This window comes from Salmo salar, chromosome ssa03 (genome assembly GCF_905237065.1).
Source record: "Salmo salar chromosome ssa03, Ssal_v3.1, whole genome shotgun sequence".
NCBI lineage: Eukaryota > Metazoa > Chordata > Actinopteri > Salmoniformes > Salmonidae > Salmo > Salmo salar.
The window spans coordinates 39,017,004-39,035,334 of NC_059444.1; the positions used below are offsets into that span (position 1 = coordinate 39,017,004).

General features: G+C 42.7%; 2 protein-coding genes across 3 annotated transcripts in view; both read left to right on the forward strand.

Moving 5' to 3' along the window:
• Positions 1 to 13,181, forward strand: part of LOC106600051 (CUGBP Elav-like family member 5) — a 44,143-nt gene extending 30,962 nt beyond the window's left edge. Inside the window, exons 5-12 of one of the 2 annotated variants that reach the window (XM_014191387.2) lie at positions 4,547 to 4,626; positions 4,768 to 4,917; positions 5,050 to 5,200; positions 7,172 to 7,378; positions 7,633 to 7,722; positions 7,898 to 8,041; positions 8,141 to 8,283; positions 8,535 to 13,181. In XM_014191387.2, coding sequence (XP_014046862.1) covers positions 4,547 to 4,626; positions 4,768 to 4,917; positions 5,050 to 5,200; positions 7,172 to 7,378; positions 7,633 to 7,722; positions 7,898 to 8,041; positions 8,141 to 8,268 — 950 coding nt within the window. In that variant the 3' untranslated portion in view covers positions 8,269 to 8,283; positions 8,535 to 13,181. The remainder of the gene's footprint in view (positions 1 to 4,546; positions 4,627 to 4,767; positions 4,918 to 5,049; positions 5,201 to 7,171; positions 7,379 to 7,632; positions 7,723 to 7,897; positions 8,042 to 8,140; positions 8,284 to 8,534) is intronic. The other variant, XM_014191388.2, reaches the window with a different exon arrangement.
• An 851-nt stretch (positions 13,182 to 14,032) lies between these two features.
• On the forward strand, positions 14,033 to 17,933 carry LOC106600049 (protein fem-1 homolog A). Its single transcript, XM_014191385.2, has one exon. The coding sequence runs from the start codon at positions 14,311 to 14,313 to the stop codon at positions 16,162 to 16,164; it is 1,854 nt and encodes a 617-aa protein (XP_014046860.1). The 5' UTR covers positions 14,033 to 14,310; the 3' UTR covers positions 16,165 to 17,933.
• The last annotated feature ends 398 nt before the right edge of the window (positions 17,934 to 18,331 follow it).

The window sequence follows — 18,331 nt, forward strand, 5'->3', positions numbered from 1 at the left end:
TTTTGAGAGGAAAGCGAGACAGCTATACAGACTCTCTCAACTTCATTCTCTCTCAATTCAATTCAATTCAAGGGGCTTTATTGGAATGGGAAACATATGTTAACATTGCCACAGCAAGTGAAGTAGATAATATACAAAAGTGAAATAAACAATAAAAATGAACAGTAAACATTACACAGAAGTTCCAAAAAAATAAAGACATTACAAATGTTACATTATGTATATATTATGTACATATTATGTATATATACAGTGTTGTAACGATGTGCAATTTCTCCACCCCATCTCTCTCCCTCCCACTAACCCCTCTCTATCTCTCTCTCTCTCTCTCTCTCTCTCTCTCTCTCTCTCTCTCTCTCGCTCTCTCACTGTCTCTCTCTTGCTCTCTCTCTTTCTTTCTTTCTCTCTCTCGCTCTCTCTTGCTCTTTCTCTCTCAATTCAAAGAGCTTTATTGGCCTGGGAAACATATGTTTACATTGCCAAAGCAAGTTAAATATAAAATAAACCAAAGTGAAATAAACAATAAAAAAAGAACAGTATTACACTCACAAAGTTACAAAGGGATAGAGAGATTTCAAATGTCATATTATGGCTATATACTGTACAGTGTTATAACGATGTGCAAATAGTTAAAGTACAAAAGGGCAATAGGTCATAAATCTAGCTGCTGTGATGACACACTGTGGTATTTCACTCAATAGATATGGGAGTTAAACAAAATTGGATTTGTTTTAGAATTCTTTGTGGGTCTGTGTAATCTGAGAGAAATATGTGTCTCTAATATGGTCATACAGTGCCTTGCAGAAGTATTCACCCTCCTTGGTGTTTTTCCTATTTTGTTGCATTACAACCTGTAATTTAAATTGATTTTTTTGGGATGTCATGTAATGGACATACACAAAATAGTCCAAATTGGTGAAGTGAAATTAAAAAAATTACTTGGTGCGTGCATATGTATTCACCCCCTTTGCTATGAAGCCCCTAAATAAGATCTCGTGCAAGCAATTACCTTCAGAAGTCACATAATTAGATAAATAAAGTCCACCTGTGTGCAATCTAAGTGTCACATGATCTGTCACATGATCTCAGTATATATATATATATATATATACACCTGTTTTGAAAGACCCAGAGTCTGAAACACCGCTAAGCAAGGGACACCACCAAGCAAGCGGCACCATGAAGACCAAGGAGCTCTCCAAACAGGTCAGGGAAAAAGTTGTGGAGAAGTACAGATCAGGGTTGGGTTATAAAAAATATCAGAAACGTTGAACATCCCACGGAGCAACATTAAATCCATTATTAAAAAATTGAAAGAATATGGCACCACAATAAACCTGTCAAGAGAGGGCCGCCCACCAAATCTCACTAACCAGGCAAAGAGGCAACAAAAAGACCAAAGATAACCCTGAAGGAGCTGCAAAGCTCCACAACGGAGATTGGAGTATCTGTCCATAGGACCAGTTTAAGCTGTACACTTCACAGAGCTGGGCTTTACGGAAGAGTGGCCAGAAAAAAGCCATTGCTTAAAGAAAAAAATAAGCAAACATGTTTGGTGTTCGCCAAAAGGCATGTGGGGGACTCCCCAAACATATGGAAGAAGGTACTCTGGTCATATGAGACTACAATTTAGCTTTTTGTCCATCAAGGAAAACGATATGTCTGGCGCAAACCCAACACCTCTCATCACCCTGAGAACACCATCCCATGCTGTGGGGATGTTTTTCATCGGCAGGGACTGGGAAACTGGTCAGAATTGAAGGAATGATGGATGGCGCTAAATACAGGGACATTTTTGAGGGAAACCTGTTTCAGTCTTCCAGAGATTTGAGACTGGGACGGAGGTTCACCTTCCAGCAGGACAATGACCCTAAGCATACTGCTAAAACAACACTTGAGTGGTTTAAGGGGAAACATTTAAATGTCTTGGAATGGCCTAGTCAAAGCCCAGACCTCAATCTGGGCTGTGGCATGACTTAAAGATTGCTGTACACCAGTGGAACCCAACCAACTTGAAGGAGCTGGAGCAGTTTTGCCTTGAAGAATAGGCAAAAATCCCAGTGGCTAGATGTGCCAAGCTTATAGAGACATACCCAAAGAGACTTACAGCTGTAATTGATACAAAAGGTGGATCTACAAAGTATTGACTTTGGGGGAATTAATAGTTTACGCTCAAGTTTTCTTTTTTTTTGTCTTATTTCTTGTTTGTTTCACAATAAAATATATTTTGCATCTTCAAAGTGGTAGGCATGTTGTGTAAATCAAATGATACAACCCCCCCAAAAAATCAATTTTTATTCCAGGTTTTAAGGTGACAAATTAGGAAAAATGTGAAGGGGGGTGAATACTTTCACAAGCCACTGTACTTTTGGCAGAAGGTTAGGAAGTGCAGGCTTAGATTACACCTCATTTTCTGGGCGGTGTCCGCTTGGCCTGTCTTCTCTTGGGAGCCAGGTCGTCCTACGATGGCCTCTCTCAATAGCAAGGCTATGCTCACTGAGTCTGTACATAGTCAAGGCTTTCCTTAATTTTTTGTCAGTCACAGCGGTTAGGTATTCTGCCACTGTGTACTCTCTGTTTAGGGACAAATAGCATTTTAGCTGGCTCTGTTTTTTGTTAATACTTTCCAATGTGTCAAATAATTATATTTTTGTTTGTGTTTGTGAACAGAGCCCCAGGACTAGATTGCTTAGGGGACTCTTGTCCAGTTTCATCTCTTTGTAGGTGATGACTTTGCTATGGAAGGTTTGGGAATCGCTTCCTTTTAGGTGGTTGTAGAATTTATTGGCTCTTTTGTGGATTTTGATAATTAGCGAGCATCGGCCTAATTCTGCTCTGTATGCATTATTTGGTGTTTTACATTGTACACAGATGATATTTTTGCAGAATTCTGCATGCAGTCTCAATTTGGTGTTTGTCCCATTTTGTGAATTCTTGGTTGGTGAGTAGACCCCAGAACAACCATAAAGGGCAATGCGTTCTATAATTGATTTAATTATTTTTAGCCAGATCCTAATTGGTATGTCAAATTTGTTATTCCTTTTGATGGCATAGAAGGCCCTTCTTGCCTTGTATCAGATCGTTCACAGCTTTGTGGAAGTTACCTGTGGCGTTGATGTTTAAGCCGAGGTATAGTTTTTTGTGTGCTCTAGGGCAACTGTGTCTAGATGGAATTTGTATTTGTCGTCCTGGCAGCTGGACCTTTTTTGGAAAACAATTATTTTGTCTTACTGAGATTTACTGTCAGGGCCCAGGTCTGACAGAATCTGTGCAGAAGATCTTGGTGCTGCTGTAGGCTGTCCTTGGTTGGGGACAGAAGCACTAGATCATCAGAAAACAGTAGACATTTGACTTCAAATTCTAGCAGGAGGAGGCCGGGTGCTGCAGACTGTTCTAGTGTCCTGCTAATTTGTTGATATATATGTTGAAGAGGGTGGGGCTCAAGCTGCATCCCTGTCTCACCCCACGGCCCTGTGGAAAGAAATGTGTGTGTTTTTTGCCAATTCTAACTGCAAACTTGTAGTTTGGTACATGGATTTTATAATGTCATATGTTTTTGCCCCAACACCGCTTTCCATCAATTTGTAAAGCAGACCCTCATGTCAAATTGAGTCAAAAGCTTTGTTGAAATTTACAAAGCATGAGAAGACTTTGCCTTTGTTTTGGTTTGTATGTTTGTCAATTAGGGAGCGCAGGGTGAATAGGAGGTCTGTCGTATGGTAATTTGGTAAAAAGCCAATTTGACATTTGCTCAGTACATTGTTCTCACTGAGGAAATGTATGAGTCTGCTGTTAATGTTAATGCAGAGGATTTTCCCAAGGTTGCTGTTGACGCGTATTCCACGGTAGTTATTGGGGTCAAATTTGTCTCCACTTTCATGGATTTGGGTGATCACTCCTTGGTTCCAAATATTGTGGAAGATGCCAGAGTTGAGGATGAAAAAAGTTTTATAAAGTATAGCCAATTGGAATTTGTGGTCTGTATATTTTATCATTTAATTTAGGATACCATCAATACCACACGCCTTTTTGGGTTGGAGGGTTTGTATTTTGTCCTGTAGTTCATTCAATGTAATTGGAGAATCCAGTGAGTTGTGGTAGTCTTTAATAGTTGGTACTAAGATTTGCATTTGATCATGTATATGTTTTTGCTGTTTGTTCTTTGTTATAGAGCCAAAAAGATTGGAGAAGTTTGATCCATAGATCTCCATTTTGGATAGATAACTCTTCATGTTGTTTGTTTAGAGTTTTCCAATTTTCCCAGAAGTGGTTTGATTCTATGGAATCTTCAATTACATTGAGCAGATTTATGACGTGCTGTTCCTTCTTTTTTCATAGTGTATTTCTGTATTGTTTTAGTGATTCACCATAGTGAAGGCGTAAGGCTCAGGTTTTCTGGGTCTCTATGTTTTTGGTTAGACAGGTTTCTCAATTTCTTTCTTAGGTTTTTGCATTCTTCATCAAACCATTTGTCATTGTTGTTCGTTTTCTTAGGTTGTCTGCTTGTAATGATTTGATTTATCTTGCTCTCTCTCTCTCTCTCTAGGTTGTGCATTTGTGAAGTTCTCCACTCATTCTGAAGCGCAGTCTGCCATCAGTTCCCTGCATGGGAGTCAGACCATGCCGGTAAGTACAATACACACACACACACACACACACACACACACACACACACACACACACACACACACACACACACACACACACACACACACACACACACACACACACACACACAGATCCATGCTGTGTTCCTCTCATCTCTAGGGAGCGTCGTCCAGCCTCGTGGTGAAATTTGCAGACACAGATAAGGAGAGGACCATACGGCGCATGCAGCAGATGGCTGGACAGTTTGGCATCTTCAACCCCTCTGTCGCCCTACCTACGTTCAGCAGCTACAGTAGCTATGCACACGCCGTAAGCACATACACACACATACACGCAATTTGGTATCTGTCACTCTGACGCCTCACTGACAGCTTGCTCTCATTCCACTTCTCCCTCCCTCTCTCCCCCTTCCTCCCCCGATCCACCTCCTCTCCCTATCAGTTGATGCAGCAGCAGCAGCAGGCAGCGGTGATGGCCGTGTCTCAGGGGGGCTACCTGGCACCCAGCCTCTCCTTCCCCTCCACCCAGATCCACCAGGTGGGGGCGCTAGCAATGAACAGTCTGCCGCCCAACCCCCTCAATCTCGTGTCAGGTCAGTCACGTCGGATAAATCAGCAATATGCATGATGAGTAAGGTGGGAGACCTGGAAACTCATGTTAGCTCCCAGAGCTAGTGCTAGCCTGTAGCTCAGTGGGCTAACAGTCTCGAGGTGCTCAGACAACCTGGGTTCAATACCTGGTCAGTTACATATGAGTCTTGGAAATGTGTGATATCACATTTCACTACACAGTCCTGGGATCTATCGCTCTGACTGGCGGTAGTTTTTAGGCTTGGGCGATATACCGTTTATAACGTATATTTAAAAAAATATAATACAAAATTAGGGGTTGGGGGTTGTGTCAAATAAATTATATCCAGCTCAGGGGTCTAGCTATGCATGTGGTTTGCTAACTGGCTAGCTAAGTGGCTCGATGTCAAGATCAAGCTTCTTGGTTACAGCAGAGACATTCAATCCCCTCCTGAATCAAGGTCCCTGTTGCTTTGAAAAAAGAAAGTGGCCCCTTGTGTGCACTTCCAGTAATACCGTAAACACTAGTAGTTTTACAATTCGCCATTGATCCCACTGAATCAATACAGTGTAATTCTGCACTGGAGACACATTATAGACAGACTGCCTTTGTATTCTTACTTAGTGTACTGTAGATGTTTGTGTCATGGCACAAGGCGAGACCCAGATGCAGATGGTTGGAGTCTTACAATGTTAATTAATCCAAAAGGATTAGGCAAGAGAATGGTCGTGGACAGGTGAAAGGTCGAAACCAGATCAGAGTCCAGGAGGTACAGAGTGGCAGACAGGTTCATGGTCAAGGCAGGGAGAATTGTCAGGCAGGCGAGTACAGGGTCCAGAAACAGGCAAGGGTCGAAACTGGGAGGACTAGAAAAAGGAGAATAGCACAAAGCAGGCAAACGGGAAAACCGCTGGTTGACTTGGAAACATACAAGACAAACTGGCACAGAAAGACAGGAAACACAGGGATAAATACACTGGGGAAAACAAGCGACACCTGGAGGGGTTGGAGAATAACAACGAGGACAGGTGAAACAGATCAGGGTGTGACAGTTTGAGATTTCTCCCTCAAGTCAGTTGTGATCAATTCATTGCTTGAGAGAGTGTTCACACCTGGTTTCTAGGTTTAAATCAGTTTCTGGGAACCAGCAGACAATGTGGTCTATAAACAATGTCCAGGAAAATACCTTTAGTGAAATGTATTCTACTATGGTTGTTACAGTCTACTCTCTCTCTCTCTCTCTGTATTGAGCCAAATAGGAGTCTGGTTTTATAGATCACATGGTTCGCATTACTGTGGAGGAATCTCTGTGGTCCTTGAAAGTGTATCATGTTTTATAGTCCATTAATGAACAGATACTGTATCTCGTTATCGCTTTTTTTATCATTCTCCCTCTCTGTCCCTTCCGCCCTATACTCTACTGTATTGCTTTCACTCTGTCTTTCCCTCTCTCTTACACACACATCGCTAAAGACTATCCTATCACAAATACTGTACAGTATTTGGGATGCCTACACAGTACACACAGAATCGTGCAGGCGAATTACAATGCAGATTGGAAGCCCTATCCCTCCCGAGGCTGTATCAGTTTAGGACAGACAAACATCCAATCCATTTCACTGTGGGAGAATATCTTTATTTGTCCCAGCTGTAGATAAGGCAGTGAGCAGTCAGCACAGTAAAATGCCCCTGCTGCTACCTTAGTGAGCAGAGCCGGGTTGCTCTGTCTTACAGCAGCATATCATTGTGTTGCTATTCTGACATCGCAGAGTGATTTTTATCACCATGTGAGCTTTGAGATGCCTGCTGTTACACACACACGAGACACACACACACACACACACACACACACTTGCACACTCTCTTTCTCTCTATTCTGTCTACCCCTCTCTCTCTCGCCCTTTCTCTCTTATACACATTAAGTCCAATCCCTGTGCGGCGCAGTGAACATTTCTGTCTCCGGTGTAGTGAATTTTTATTTCCCCCCCTACAGGTCTGAGCTCTCCTCCAGCCGCCCTGCCCTCCTCCCTGACCAGCCTGGTGGCCCCAATGATGACCGGGTACACCGGACTCACCCACCAGGCTAACGGGCACCCTCTAGAGACCCTCTACACCAATGGCCTGCCGACCTACTCCACCCAGAGCCCTACTGCTGCGGACACACTGCAACAGGCCTTTACTGGGGTACAGCAATACACAGGTACAATACACTACACATCTCTGATCTCTAACCCTGACCTTGATACCTCCAGGTCTTCACCAGAGTCTGTTGAATGTGACTCATAAAATATCAACTCAATCCCCACTCTCTTTTCTTTTTCACTTCATCCCCCTTCATGCCTGTCGATCGCTCTCTCCTCTCTCTCTCCCTTTCTCTCTCTCCTCTTTTGTCATTTACTTCTCTCTCTTCTCTCTCTCTCTCTCTCTCTCTCGGTCTCTGTCTCTCCTCTGTAGCCATCTACCCAGCAACTACACTGACCCCTCTAGGTCAGTCACTTTCACAGCACCCTCAGGTCATTGGCCAACAGCAGAGGGAAGGTGAGGGTGAGGAACTATATTTACTAATTCTTCATCATCATGACCATCATTGTCAACAACATCATGAGTGTCGTCATCATTGTGATTTTGTGTGTATTAGAAATGTACGGCACCATCATGATACTAGCGTCAGTGCCTCCAACAGTGTGTGTCTGTGTGTCTGTGTGTGTCTGTACTCCAGGACCAGAGGGCTGTAATCTGTTCATCTACCACCTGCCCCAGGAGTTTGGCGATAACGAACTGATGCAGATGTTCCTGCCCTTCGGCAATGTTATCTCCTCCAAGGTATTCATGGACAGAGCGACCAATCAGAGCAAGTGTTTCGGTGAGTGACACTACTTCTAAACAATCACAACAAGCACCTAGCTGATTGACACTACCACTGACCATTCAGAGCATCTGTCTGTGTCTGTATGTAATGCAGGCTTTGTGAGCTTTGATAACCCGGGTAGTGCCCAGGCTGCAATCCAAGCCATGAATGGTTTCCAGATTGGTATGAAGAGACTCAAGGTGCAACTCAAACGTCCCAAAGACGCCAGCCGCCCCTACTGACACCCCCCAGCACAGGTAAGATACTGTCCACTATTATACATAATATAATGAAGTTATTATTGTTGTTATCGATGCTGTTTCACCCTGATTTTAGCTGCCTTATATTAAACAAAAACTGTATAGCAAAGTTATACTTCACAGTAGTCTCTCGAGTCTGATTCAAGTGTTTCTCTTTCCCTCTCTTCCACTCCCCTCCTTTTCTCATTATCTGTATTTCTCTTCCCTCTTCTTTCCACTTTCCCCCCTTCCTTTCTCTTCCTCCATAGGTTTAATCAGAGGTATGGGGGACGTCTTTGATTGAATAAGACATTTTGTGTTGAATAAGACATTTTGTGAAAGGAAAAAACAAAAAAGTTATTCTGTTTTTAAAACAATGGAAAATAGACTTCATATGGGAGTTGGGAAGAGATCTCTTTTTATCTTCAATCATATCTGACTGGCAGAGGAGGACTCACAGCTCTGCACCAGTGAAGGTTTGGCATCACAGATGAGAGAGCAATGGGATGATGCATAGGATAGAACAAGACTTTCAAAACAAACAGAAAACTTTGTTAAAGATACACACACACACAAAAAAACAATTTAGAATCTTTGGAGACTTGAGAGTGAAGAAGAACACCACAGACAGACTAAGAAACAGTGTTAAAAATAATATGGATTTATGATGAACTCAAAGAGGAGTCTAGTGAACAAAAAGAGACTTCAGGTTTTTCCTACCATGTAATGGACAAATGAGGGTTCAAACTTGATCTGAGGATTCTAAGTATATCTGGAGAAAAAAATATTTATTTCTCTGTGAGTCCTGAACCTGCTCTTTCTCAAGTTTCCATAGCAACCGAGCAAACTGCACCCCCTTGGGATCTGAGGACCAAATGTTTTTCTCTTTAACAGTCTTGTACAAAATACTAACAATCATATAATACAATACAGTATAATGTTTAGTCTAGTACAAACTAGCAATCATTAAATACTTAAATGCAGTATTCTACCTTTAGTTTAGTACACATAACAGTGACAGAGAAGTACTTCAGGTTGGCATTGGATTATTCACCATCAGTGTACTGGTGACTACTAAGGAGTATGTAAATGTAAAATGGGATCATGTAGAATTCAGTTGGAGAGGTTAGTGAAGAAGAATGTTGCCCCGAGCTCTTTCTGTGGGATGGAATACATTATGAAGTGTTTGTTTGTTTGAAAGCTACATTTTATCATCCTTTTACTGATAGGCTACACTTCCTCTTTGGGCACTCAGTTTGACCCTTGAACTTTTAGTTTTGTCTCCCTCTGTGCAGCAACCACTCTGAGCCTCAATTCTATTCAAAGTTGCCCATAGGCACAGATGTAGGATTAGCTCACTGCCCAAATACTAACCTTGAGCATTAGGAAGAAAATGCTAAACTGTACTTAGATTAGTCTGAAGGGGCTATGTCATCCTACTTCATTCCGTTTCAGAAGCTTACTACAGTTCTCGGCTCAGGGGTTAAAAGGTCTTGAGTCAGGTGTGCCTAATGTTCGGATGAGATTGTCCATAGAAACTGATCTTAAGTCAGTTTTCTGGTTAAGGTGGTTAATGGTTAAAGTTAGGATTTGGGGAGGGCCAGCTGACCTAAGATCTGTGTGTCCACTTTGATTAGCCAGTAGATTTAACAGGATAAATTGCTTCATTCATTGGGTCTGTTTTGTGACAAAGAAAGTATTTATGTATTTACATTTCAGGGATTATTTTAACTAGGGCCAGGAGTTTTTTCTGGTCAGGTCACATGCTCCGGAAAAACTCCTTTACCTTACCATAACACAAAAAAACACTAGTACAGATGTAGGATCTTAATTTGAGCCAGTTTTCTACACCGGTACAATAGTTCTGCAGCAACAGGACATTTTAATTATTATGTGGATTATACTGTAATTAATGGACATTTTTGTAGGGGTTGATAACATTTTTAGTAGGGAAAATCAAGTCTGAAATTTCAAAGTGGAAATGACAAACTTGAGAAACCTTTTTAAACCTCAAATGTACCGCATTGCAGGAAAGTTCTCCTGCAACAGGGTGATGAAATTAAGATCCTACATCTGTATGGCACAGGTTAGAATTTATTTATGGCACAAGCTATTTTATCATTGTCTAACATTACTGTGACTTTTTTCAATATATATAACTATATGGCTCATATCAATTTGAGCCCGCATTGCAGTACTATTCACACTCATAAAACAGGACTAGCTTTTCTCAAGTAAGTCAGTCTCCTCTCACATACATACTCATGCTAGAAATCCTCCCCTCACGTAGATGTGTGCCGTTTTGATGGAAAAGACTGGTTGAATATCAGCCAGCTATCTTGTGAGGGGAGGCGTCAGCAGCACAGAGCGGTGCAGAGTTAGAGTAGAAAGCCTTCTGATCCATTTGAGTCTGACGCCATTACATTTTAAGGAGGTGCCTGCAGTCCCCTCTCGCTTGCATTTCGGTGAATGTTTTATTCAGTATGGAGAGAGGGAGCGGAGACTACTTTACTGGGAGTAGACTTCAAATCTGCTTTTAAAGAGCTATACAAGGTCCAATGTTGAGCACAAGTCATTCTTTGTGCTGTGCAGGACAGGTTGGGAATGCTGTCACAGTACCTCCCTCAGGGAACACAATAAACCAATGGAGGAACATCAAAACACACTCTAGAATACATTGGAGGATGATTCCAAGAGACACTCTAGAATGCAGGGATGGAGGGAGGGAGGGAGGGAGGGAGGGAAGGAAGGAAGGGATGTTTTCTCTTTTTTTCCTTCATTTTTTTGGTCATCATCACATATTCAATAGTGAACCATATTTTCACTAACTCCTAGTGAATTTTACTACCTATTTTACTTACAGACCATTCCTGACCCTCATATAAGTGAAGATGCCAAGTAATGTTTAATCGTTCTATGAATTCTAATATGTACATTTAATTATCTTGTAACATTCCAGGCCAGTTGGCGGCCGAGCGATAAATATGAACTAGCTATTTTAGTTTTATCGACATTAGTTTATTCACTGTGCACAGAATCCTAAACCAACCAGAAATATGGATACACCAATGCACATTTGTATTTATTTTCATGGATTTTAATCATTGCCTAAATCTAGCCCACTTCTCATTAGCTAACTACCAGCCTATTCTCTTTTATCTGCATGTTGTTTCCTCTCACAAATGTGTATTCAAAGGAAGAAACGGGCATTTTTATTAGAGTCGAGGGTCAACTCCATTTCAATCACTTGTCAGTTGAACTGGACATTATAACTTCTCTATAGGAATGCAGTTAAATTCCTATATTGACTGTAAAGACACCAATGTTGGTTTTGATGATGCCTCTGTGAAATGTTTACTGACCAGCAGCCTCTCACCACTGTTAGCAGCGTAGATATCGAGAATTTGTCATTTGTCAAATTGCTATGGTCTGACAGGCTTTAACCCTTCTCGGGATTATATTTCTATGGTAAGCAGAGCTTGGCCTGCGACTGGTGCAGGAAGACAGTCAGTCTTATGTTTGATCTAGATCCTGAGGTAACAGCAATAGTCCTAGTTGCACTAAGAGACAAACCGTGCACTACAGTAACCTGACAAGTCCTTTGACCTTTGCTTGTCCTATAAACATAAAGCGGTAGCCTAAAGGCTAAACGAATGCTATTATTGCCAAGCAGCTGGTTGGAAATGTACTTGTATATTTCTATGTTCTATTCAGGTTCTGGGGTTATATGCTTTTTCAGGGGTTGGGAGACATAAAGATAGTTTACTGTGCTTTTTCTATATACATTTATTAACAACTACCTGAATGAAGCCATGTTACTTTCTATCAAATGACTACCCACTGGGCAAAAACTGGTTGAATCAATGTTGTTTCCACGTCATTTCACCCCAAAAAATTAAATGTGGTGAGGTTGAATCAACGTGAAAAACTGATTGGATTTTGAAAAAGTCATCAACGTAAGGGATTCTTGTCTTTTTTTCACCCAACCTTTATCCTAAATCCAATGACATGGTGACATTTTTTGTTGATTTCAGGTTGAATTCATGTTAGTTGACAACTCAACTAAATGTAAATCCAAACTTGACGTTTAACTGATGTCTGTTCTCAGTGGGTACATGTATACTTAACATTCCTACTGCACTACCTCTATAAGGTGATGTGTATAAATCTTTAAAAAAAAAAATAAAAAAAACAAGACCTCAATTTTCATTTTAAGATGATGGATTTTCATGTGTTTACTGCCAAAATCCACCTACGTCCATTCTTACTGCTCAACTGGACGCTTGGATGACGGGAAGGAGTAGGAGGTCATGACATTCTTATGAATGACACTGTATGATCATGTACTATGTTTTGAATGCAGTGGGAAAATACAATATAGCTTGATGTAAATAGGAGATCTGTTTAATTTCATAATCTTGTCAGCACACAAATCTTTTCAGGTAATGGGGCGAGGAGTGGAAGAGGGATGGAGAGGGGGTGGGGTGTTTATGAAGATTCTGTCGGTGGGTGGGGTTGACATTTGAAGATGGTGTCTAACTTCAGTGGTTTCTTAGCACAATATACAAAATGTATAGACGATTGAGAGACAGGGACAAGGACACTTGTGGGTAATGCTAAGGGTAGAAAAGGTAGACATGATGTCTGAGAAACCACAGCTCTCTTATCCTGCCCATGTCTCTCCTATACTTGCTGCTTTGACAATTACAATTTTCATATGGTTTAATTTATTTACTTATTTATTAGGTCATATTTAATTAAATATGTCCTTCTATTTATTATTACCTATCATTATTATGATATTTATTTTTATTTCATGTTTTTTTTTTCTTCAGATATGAATGATACAGATTGCTTACTGGGACTTTTTTTCTCTTTCTCCTTTTTCAATTTTACAATAAAATATTCTAATAGTACCTTAATATCTCATCTCAAAATCCTTTCTGCAGTGATCATTAACCCCAGCTGTGAATAAATGTGTTTTTGCTGCCCTCTGCTGTTTACTATCTACCAGTTTACAATGCATTACATTACAACGGGCCAGTGGCACCAATTTCTCAACATAAAATAAAGTATGTTATGGGATTATTATGGCACAGTTATAGCACAACTTGGAAAACATAAGAACATATTTTTTTCCATAACTTGTTTTGCACTACATGCGCAGACTGGAAAAGTAGCCTATGGTAATAGCAAACAACCTACAGTATATATGTCATACATGCACCAATTATTTGACTATATGCTGCCTAGGGATCTACTACCCACACATCATTAAATTAGAGCCAAACTATGCCACGCTGCTTTTCATTAGTGTCGTGCATTGATGGTATATATATATATATATATAGTATTTGCATGTCATGGTTAATTAACAAAAACAAGTATTTGGGAATGATCTGTGGGGGCCTAATGCACACCCACATACTCGCTGACAGACGGAACAAGATACTATTTTCACTCTATTGAAATATGTTTTGTATCAGTGTAGATATGGGAAAGGTGTTATGCTTAAAAGCCAGGCAAAATAAATACAGTACCATTATTATTTCAGTAAGATTAGAAGTGATGCCACTTTCGTTTTGAGGTTTGCGTTGATCCTGCGCATTGTGTTTCGGGGTGATTGGGGATTGTAGTTTAAATACGTTTAACTACAAGCTAGTAATGCATTCCAGTGAATGAAACACACGTTCGCCTAAAAACTACTCTTCCCGTTTCAACCCATCTATTGCTGAGTTCACGTGTACGAAATGCCTCATGGGAATTATATTTATAATCAGAAGGAAAGTGCCGTTTCATCCTTAGTGAAATGATTTATTAAAGACTACAGTAACCAAGATGCTAAGCGTAAATTGTCAACATAGAGCTGTCAAACAACACAAACGCCATCTTGACAGCAGCCTTAAAATGGCAGAAAAATGCCAGGGAGAAACCGAACTACGGACAGGGTTTATTTTCTTATTTTAAAAAGACTGTCCCTTCCCTGTTTTTCTAAAAACGTAGCTAGGGGGTTGATGGCCAGTGAGAGAGACGAAATACGTTAAAATGGATATCACGACGGCGGTTTTCAACGCGGCCAGAGATGGTAAGCTGAAACTTATCCAGAAGTTGCTGAGCAACAAAAGTCCGGAGGAGTTGGAAGCTCTCGCCGAGGAGAAAACGCAGGGAGGTACACCTCTCCTCATTGCTTCTCGACACGGGCACTTAGAGGTTGTGGACTATTTGCTTGAACATTGCAAAGCTAACGTGGAACTAGGAGGTTCGGTGAACTTTGACGGCGAGACGATTGAAGGGGCTCCCCCGCTATGGGCGGCTTCGGCGGCTGGTCACCTCCCTGTCGTCCGCACTCTCCTCAAACACGGTGCCTCTGTCAACAACACTACGCTGACCAACTCAACGCCCTTACGCGCTGCCTGCTTCGATGGTCACCTGGAGATTGTCCGTTACCTGGTGGAGCACCGAGCCGATATGGAGGTAGCCAACCGCCACGGCCATACCTGCCTGATGATCTCCTGCTACAAGGGCCACAAAGAGATAGCAAAGTTCCTCCTGGAGCGTAGTGCCGATGTCAACCGTAAGAGTGTGAAAGGCAACACTGCTCTCCACGACTGCGCTGAGTCCGGTAGCCTGGACATCATGAAGATGCTGCTGAAATGTAATGCCCGCATGGAGAGGGACGGCTATGGCATGACCCCTCTCCTAGCTGCCAGCGTCACGGGGCACACCAACATCGTGGAGTACCTCGCCCACCAGCCCCGCTCTTCACGAGAAGAACGCGTTGATGCACTCGAACTCCTGGGGGCCACCTTTGTGGATAAGAAGAGAGACCTCCTGGGGGCCATGAGATACTGGAGGAGAGCTATGGAGCTGAGACAACCAGCTGACAAGGTGGGACTCCTGGCCAAGCCCCCTCCGGGTCCCCCTGTCCCTGCCTACGACTGTGCCCGAGAGGTGAGCACAGCCGAGGAGCTGGAGGCTCTGATCACAGACCCTGACGAGATGCGGATGCAGGCCCTGCTGGTCCGTGAGAGAATCCTGGGGCCCTCGCACCCCGACACCTCCTACTATATCCGCTACAGAGGGGCCGTCTACGCCGACTCTGGTAACTTTGAACGCTGCATCAGCCTGTGGAAGTATGCCCTGGACATGCAGCAGAGTAACCTGGACCCCCTCAGCCCCATGACGGCCAGCAGCTTCCTGTCCTTCGCTGAGCTCTTCTCCTTCGTGCTGCAGGACCGGGCCAAAGGTACCCTGGCCACTCGCGTCACCTTCCACGACCTGATGGGGGTGTTGGGGAAGAGTGTGAGGGAGGTGGAGAGAGCGGTGGCCCAGAGGGACAGCCCACCCGAAGCCCCCCAGTTCACCAAGGCCCTGTCCATCATCCTCCACCTGGTATTCCTGCTGGAGAAGCTAGAGTGCACTGCGGAGCAGGAGCACCAGAAGAAGCAGACGGTGTACCGCCTCCTGAAGTTGAACCCGCGGGCACGGAGCGGCTTCACCCCCCTGCATATGGCTGTGGACAAGGATACCACGTCGGTGGGCCGCTACCCTGTAGGTCGCTTCCCCTCCCAGACCGTGGCCTCGCTGCTGCTGGAGTGCGGCGCGGACGTGGATTCCCGGGACTGCGACAACAACACGCCCCTGCACGTTGCTGCCAGCAACGGTTGCCCGGAGATCATGGCGCTGCTGGTGAGGGCAGGGGCACACTTCGATGCCACCAATGCCCAGAGGAAAACGGCATACGAGCTGCTGGAGGATCAGAGCAGTGGACACCCGGCCCTCTACCCCCTCAACTACGTCACTCTGCAGTGCCTGGCGGCGCGCGCCATTGAGAGGCACAGACTGCCCTACAAGGGCCTCATCTCAGAGGAGATGGAGACCTTCATTGAGCTGCACTGACACCCTCCTCCCCTTAAGATCCCCACCCTGTCCCCACACTCTCCCTCAGACCCCTCTAAACCACCCAACAATGACCCCCTTCACCTCACCCATGTCCCACCCGACTCCCTTCATTGTCACCATACCCCAGCCCACCCCCTTTCCCATGGTCTTTCCCCTCTCAGTACCCCTCCTAACACCAGACTATTAGCTCTGTCTCAGACCAAATTGCAGCAATAATCCTCTTGGCTTCTAAATGTTACACTAACAACAGACTAGGAGCATTTTAACTGTGGCTAGATGCATCCGGTCAGTCCTCTCTCTTTAGGTTATGGGCAATTCCACGGTAACAGAGTGATGCTGAGACTCAGATTTTTCACTTTTAAAATGTATGTCAAACAAAAAACTATGATAGCAAAGTTAAACAATCCATATAACACAATTGCACAAGGAATACTTTTAACAATTTCCACAGAACATTTTACAAGCACATATTTACTCTTAATTAAGAACAGTGAACAATCTGAGTCTCAGCATTGCTCTTTTATTTTGGATTTGCCCTGATCTGTTATTAAGACATGGACACTTTCTAAGTGCTAGTTGCTATTTGTTTGCAGGTGGGGGGAAAAAACCTTTGGACTTGATTTTTAGGATTTGATGCTTTCTTTTTCTTCTCACAGAAAGGAAAGGAAAGTATGGCAGTGCATATATATGTATTGGGTGGTGGCTTGTTTTAAGGTGGGAATCGAAGCTGTATTACTTGATAGTACATGATCAAATATTGACAGTTAACTGCATGAGAGGCTTAAGAGTGAATAGGATAGCTTGTTTGTTAAATCAGTCTTGTTTTGCAAGGTTATCCAGAAGCATCCTTTGAACAAACAAAGTACACATTATATGCTTGGCTGCCTGGTATCAATGTGTTTTTTTTTTTTTTTCTATAATTCATTTAGCGTTATTTAATCCTCCACCCCATACTTTGACATTTTAAGGAGTGTTTGAAAACCCATTTGTGCCAAAACTCAGCCTTATATCGTTTCTCTAAACGTGTGATCTTACAGGTTAGCCTGAACCTACTGAACTAGCTTACTACGAATGGAGCAACTCACAACTGTAGAGCGCAGACTAGCATGGGAACTCTCATAAGGATACAGTTTGTTTTAGCCTGGCCTACATCTCTTCTTTAACTCTGTATTTTTAGACTGTGTGTGTTTTACAACCTGGTCAATGTCTTGAAGTCTCCCTCTGGACAACTTGGACAAAGTGGGAAAGGAAATATGTAGATTTCTCTTCATCTCCTCCTGAGTGAATGTTTATGTTGATCCCAGTATCAGATCATCTATTCTAGTCTATCTACAGTTCATGCAGAACAATTGGAATCTATGCAGTCACTCAGTGTAACGATATCAAAACCCAGGGGTGATCCGATTAACCACAGATGCAGGTGATAAGGATGAGGAACAAATCGCACCCAGCATTTGTTTTTTTTTGTTTGTTTTTTTTACAATTTCAGTTTTGTGTTATCATACATGCTTTCTTTTATTTTTTTCTGTTTGTCTGTCCCTATGTAACAAAAAAAAACACCTGATTGAATGCACTTTGAAAAACCTCCCTGAATCCTAAAGTGTCACTGTACAACATCCAGGCTATGGACTCGCGCAGCCTCTCTCTCAACCGATTGATTCATTTAACTGATGATGATAACTTCAGAACAAAGCTGTGTTGAGATACTTGAATAAAATTCAGTGTCCCTGCAGCAAGTGTGTTGACTAGGGAATGCTTTGAATCTCTTTTGTGTCCCTCTTCCCTCTCCTTTTCTCTGTCTGTCTGTCACTGTGTTGTTGTTGTACCTGTTGTTGAGCCTTTGAGAAAAGAGGTTTATTTTTTATAGGGTTCTTTTAGGTGTTAGGCTAATGTTACAAACTCTGACGTGAGTGCAAAATCTCAGTGCAATACAGTACTCCAGTCCCAATTCAATTACAGTATTTTTAATTGCTTCTGATAACTGCTTAGTTCGCACTGTTAGAACAATCCCAAGCCGCTGTTCATTAGCAGTGGACTGTAATCTCCTCTCACCTTTAGCCCTCACTGTGGTCCTGTCTCTACTGTGTACAGCATGTACAGGGCTGGCTAGGCTAGTGCCACCCCAGTGCTCTGCTGTGAGGGGGCTGGGTATAGTGTATATGAA

Excerpts from the sequence above, each read along its gene's own strand:
- LOC106600049 (XM_014191385.2), top strand. The coding sequence starts at position 14,311 with ATGGATATCACGACGGCGGTTTTCAACGCGGCCAGAGATGGTAAGCTG.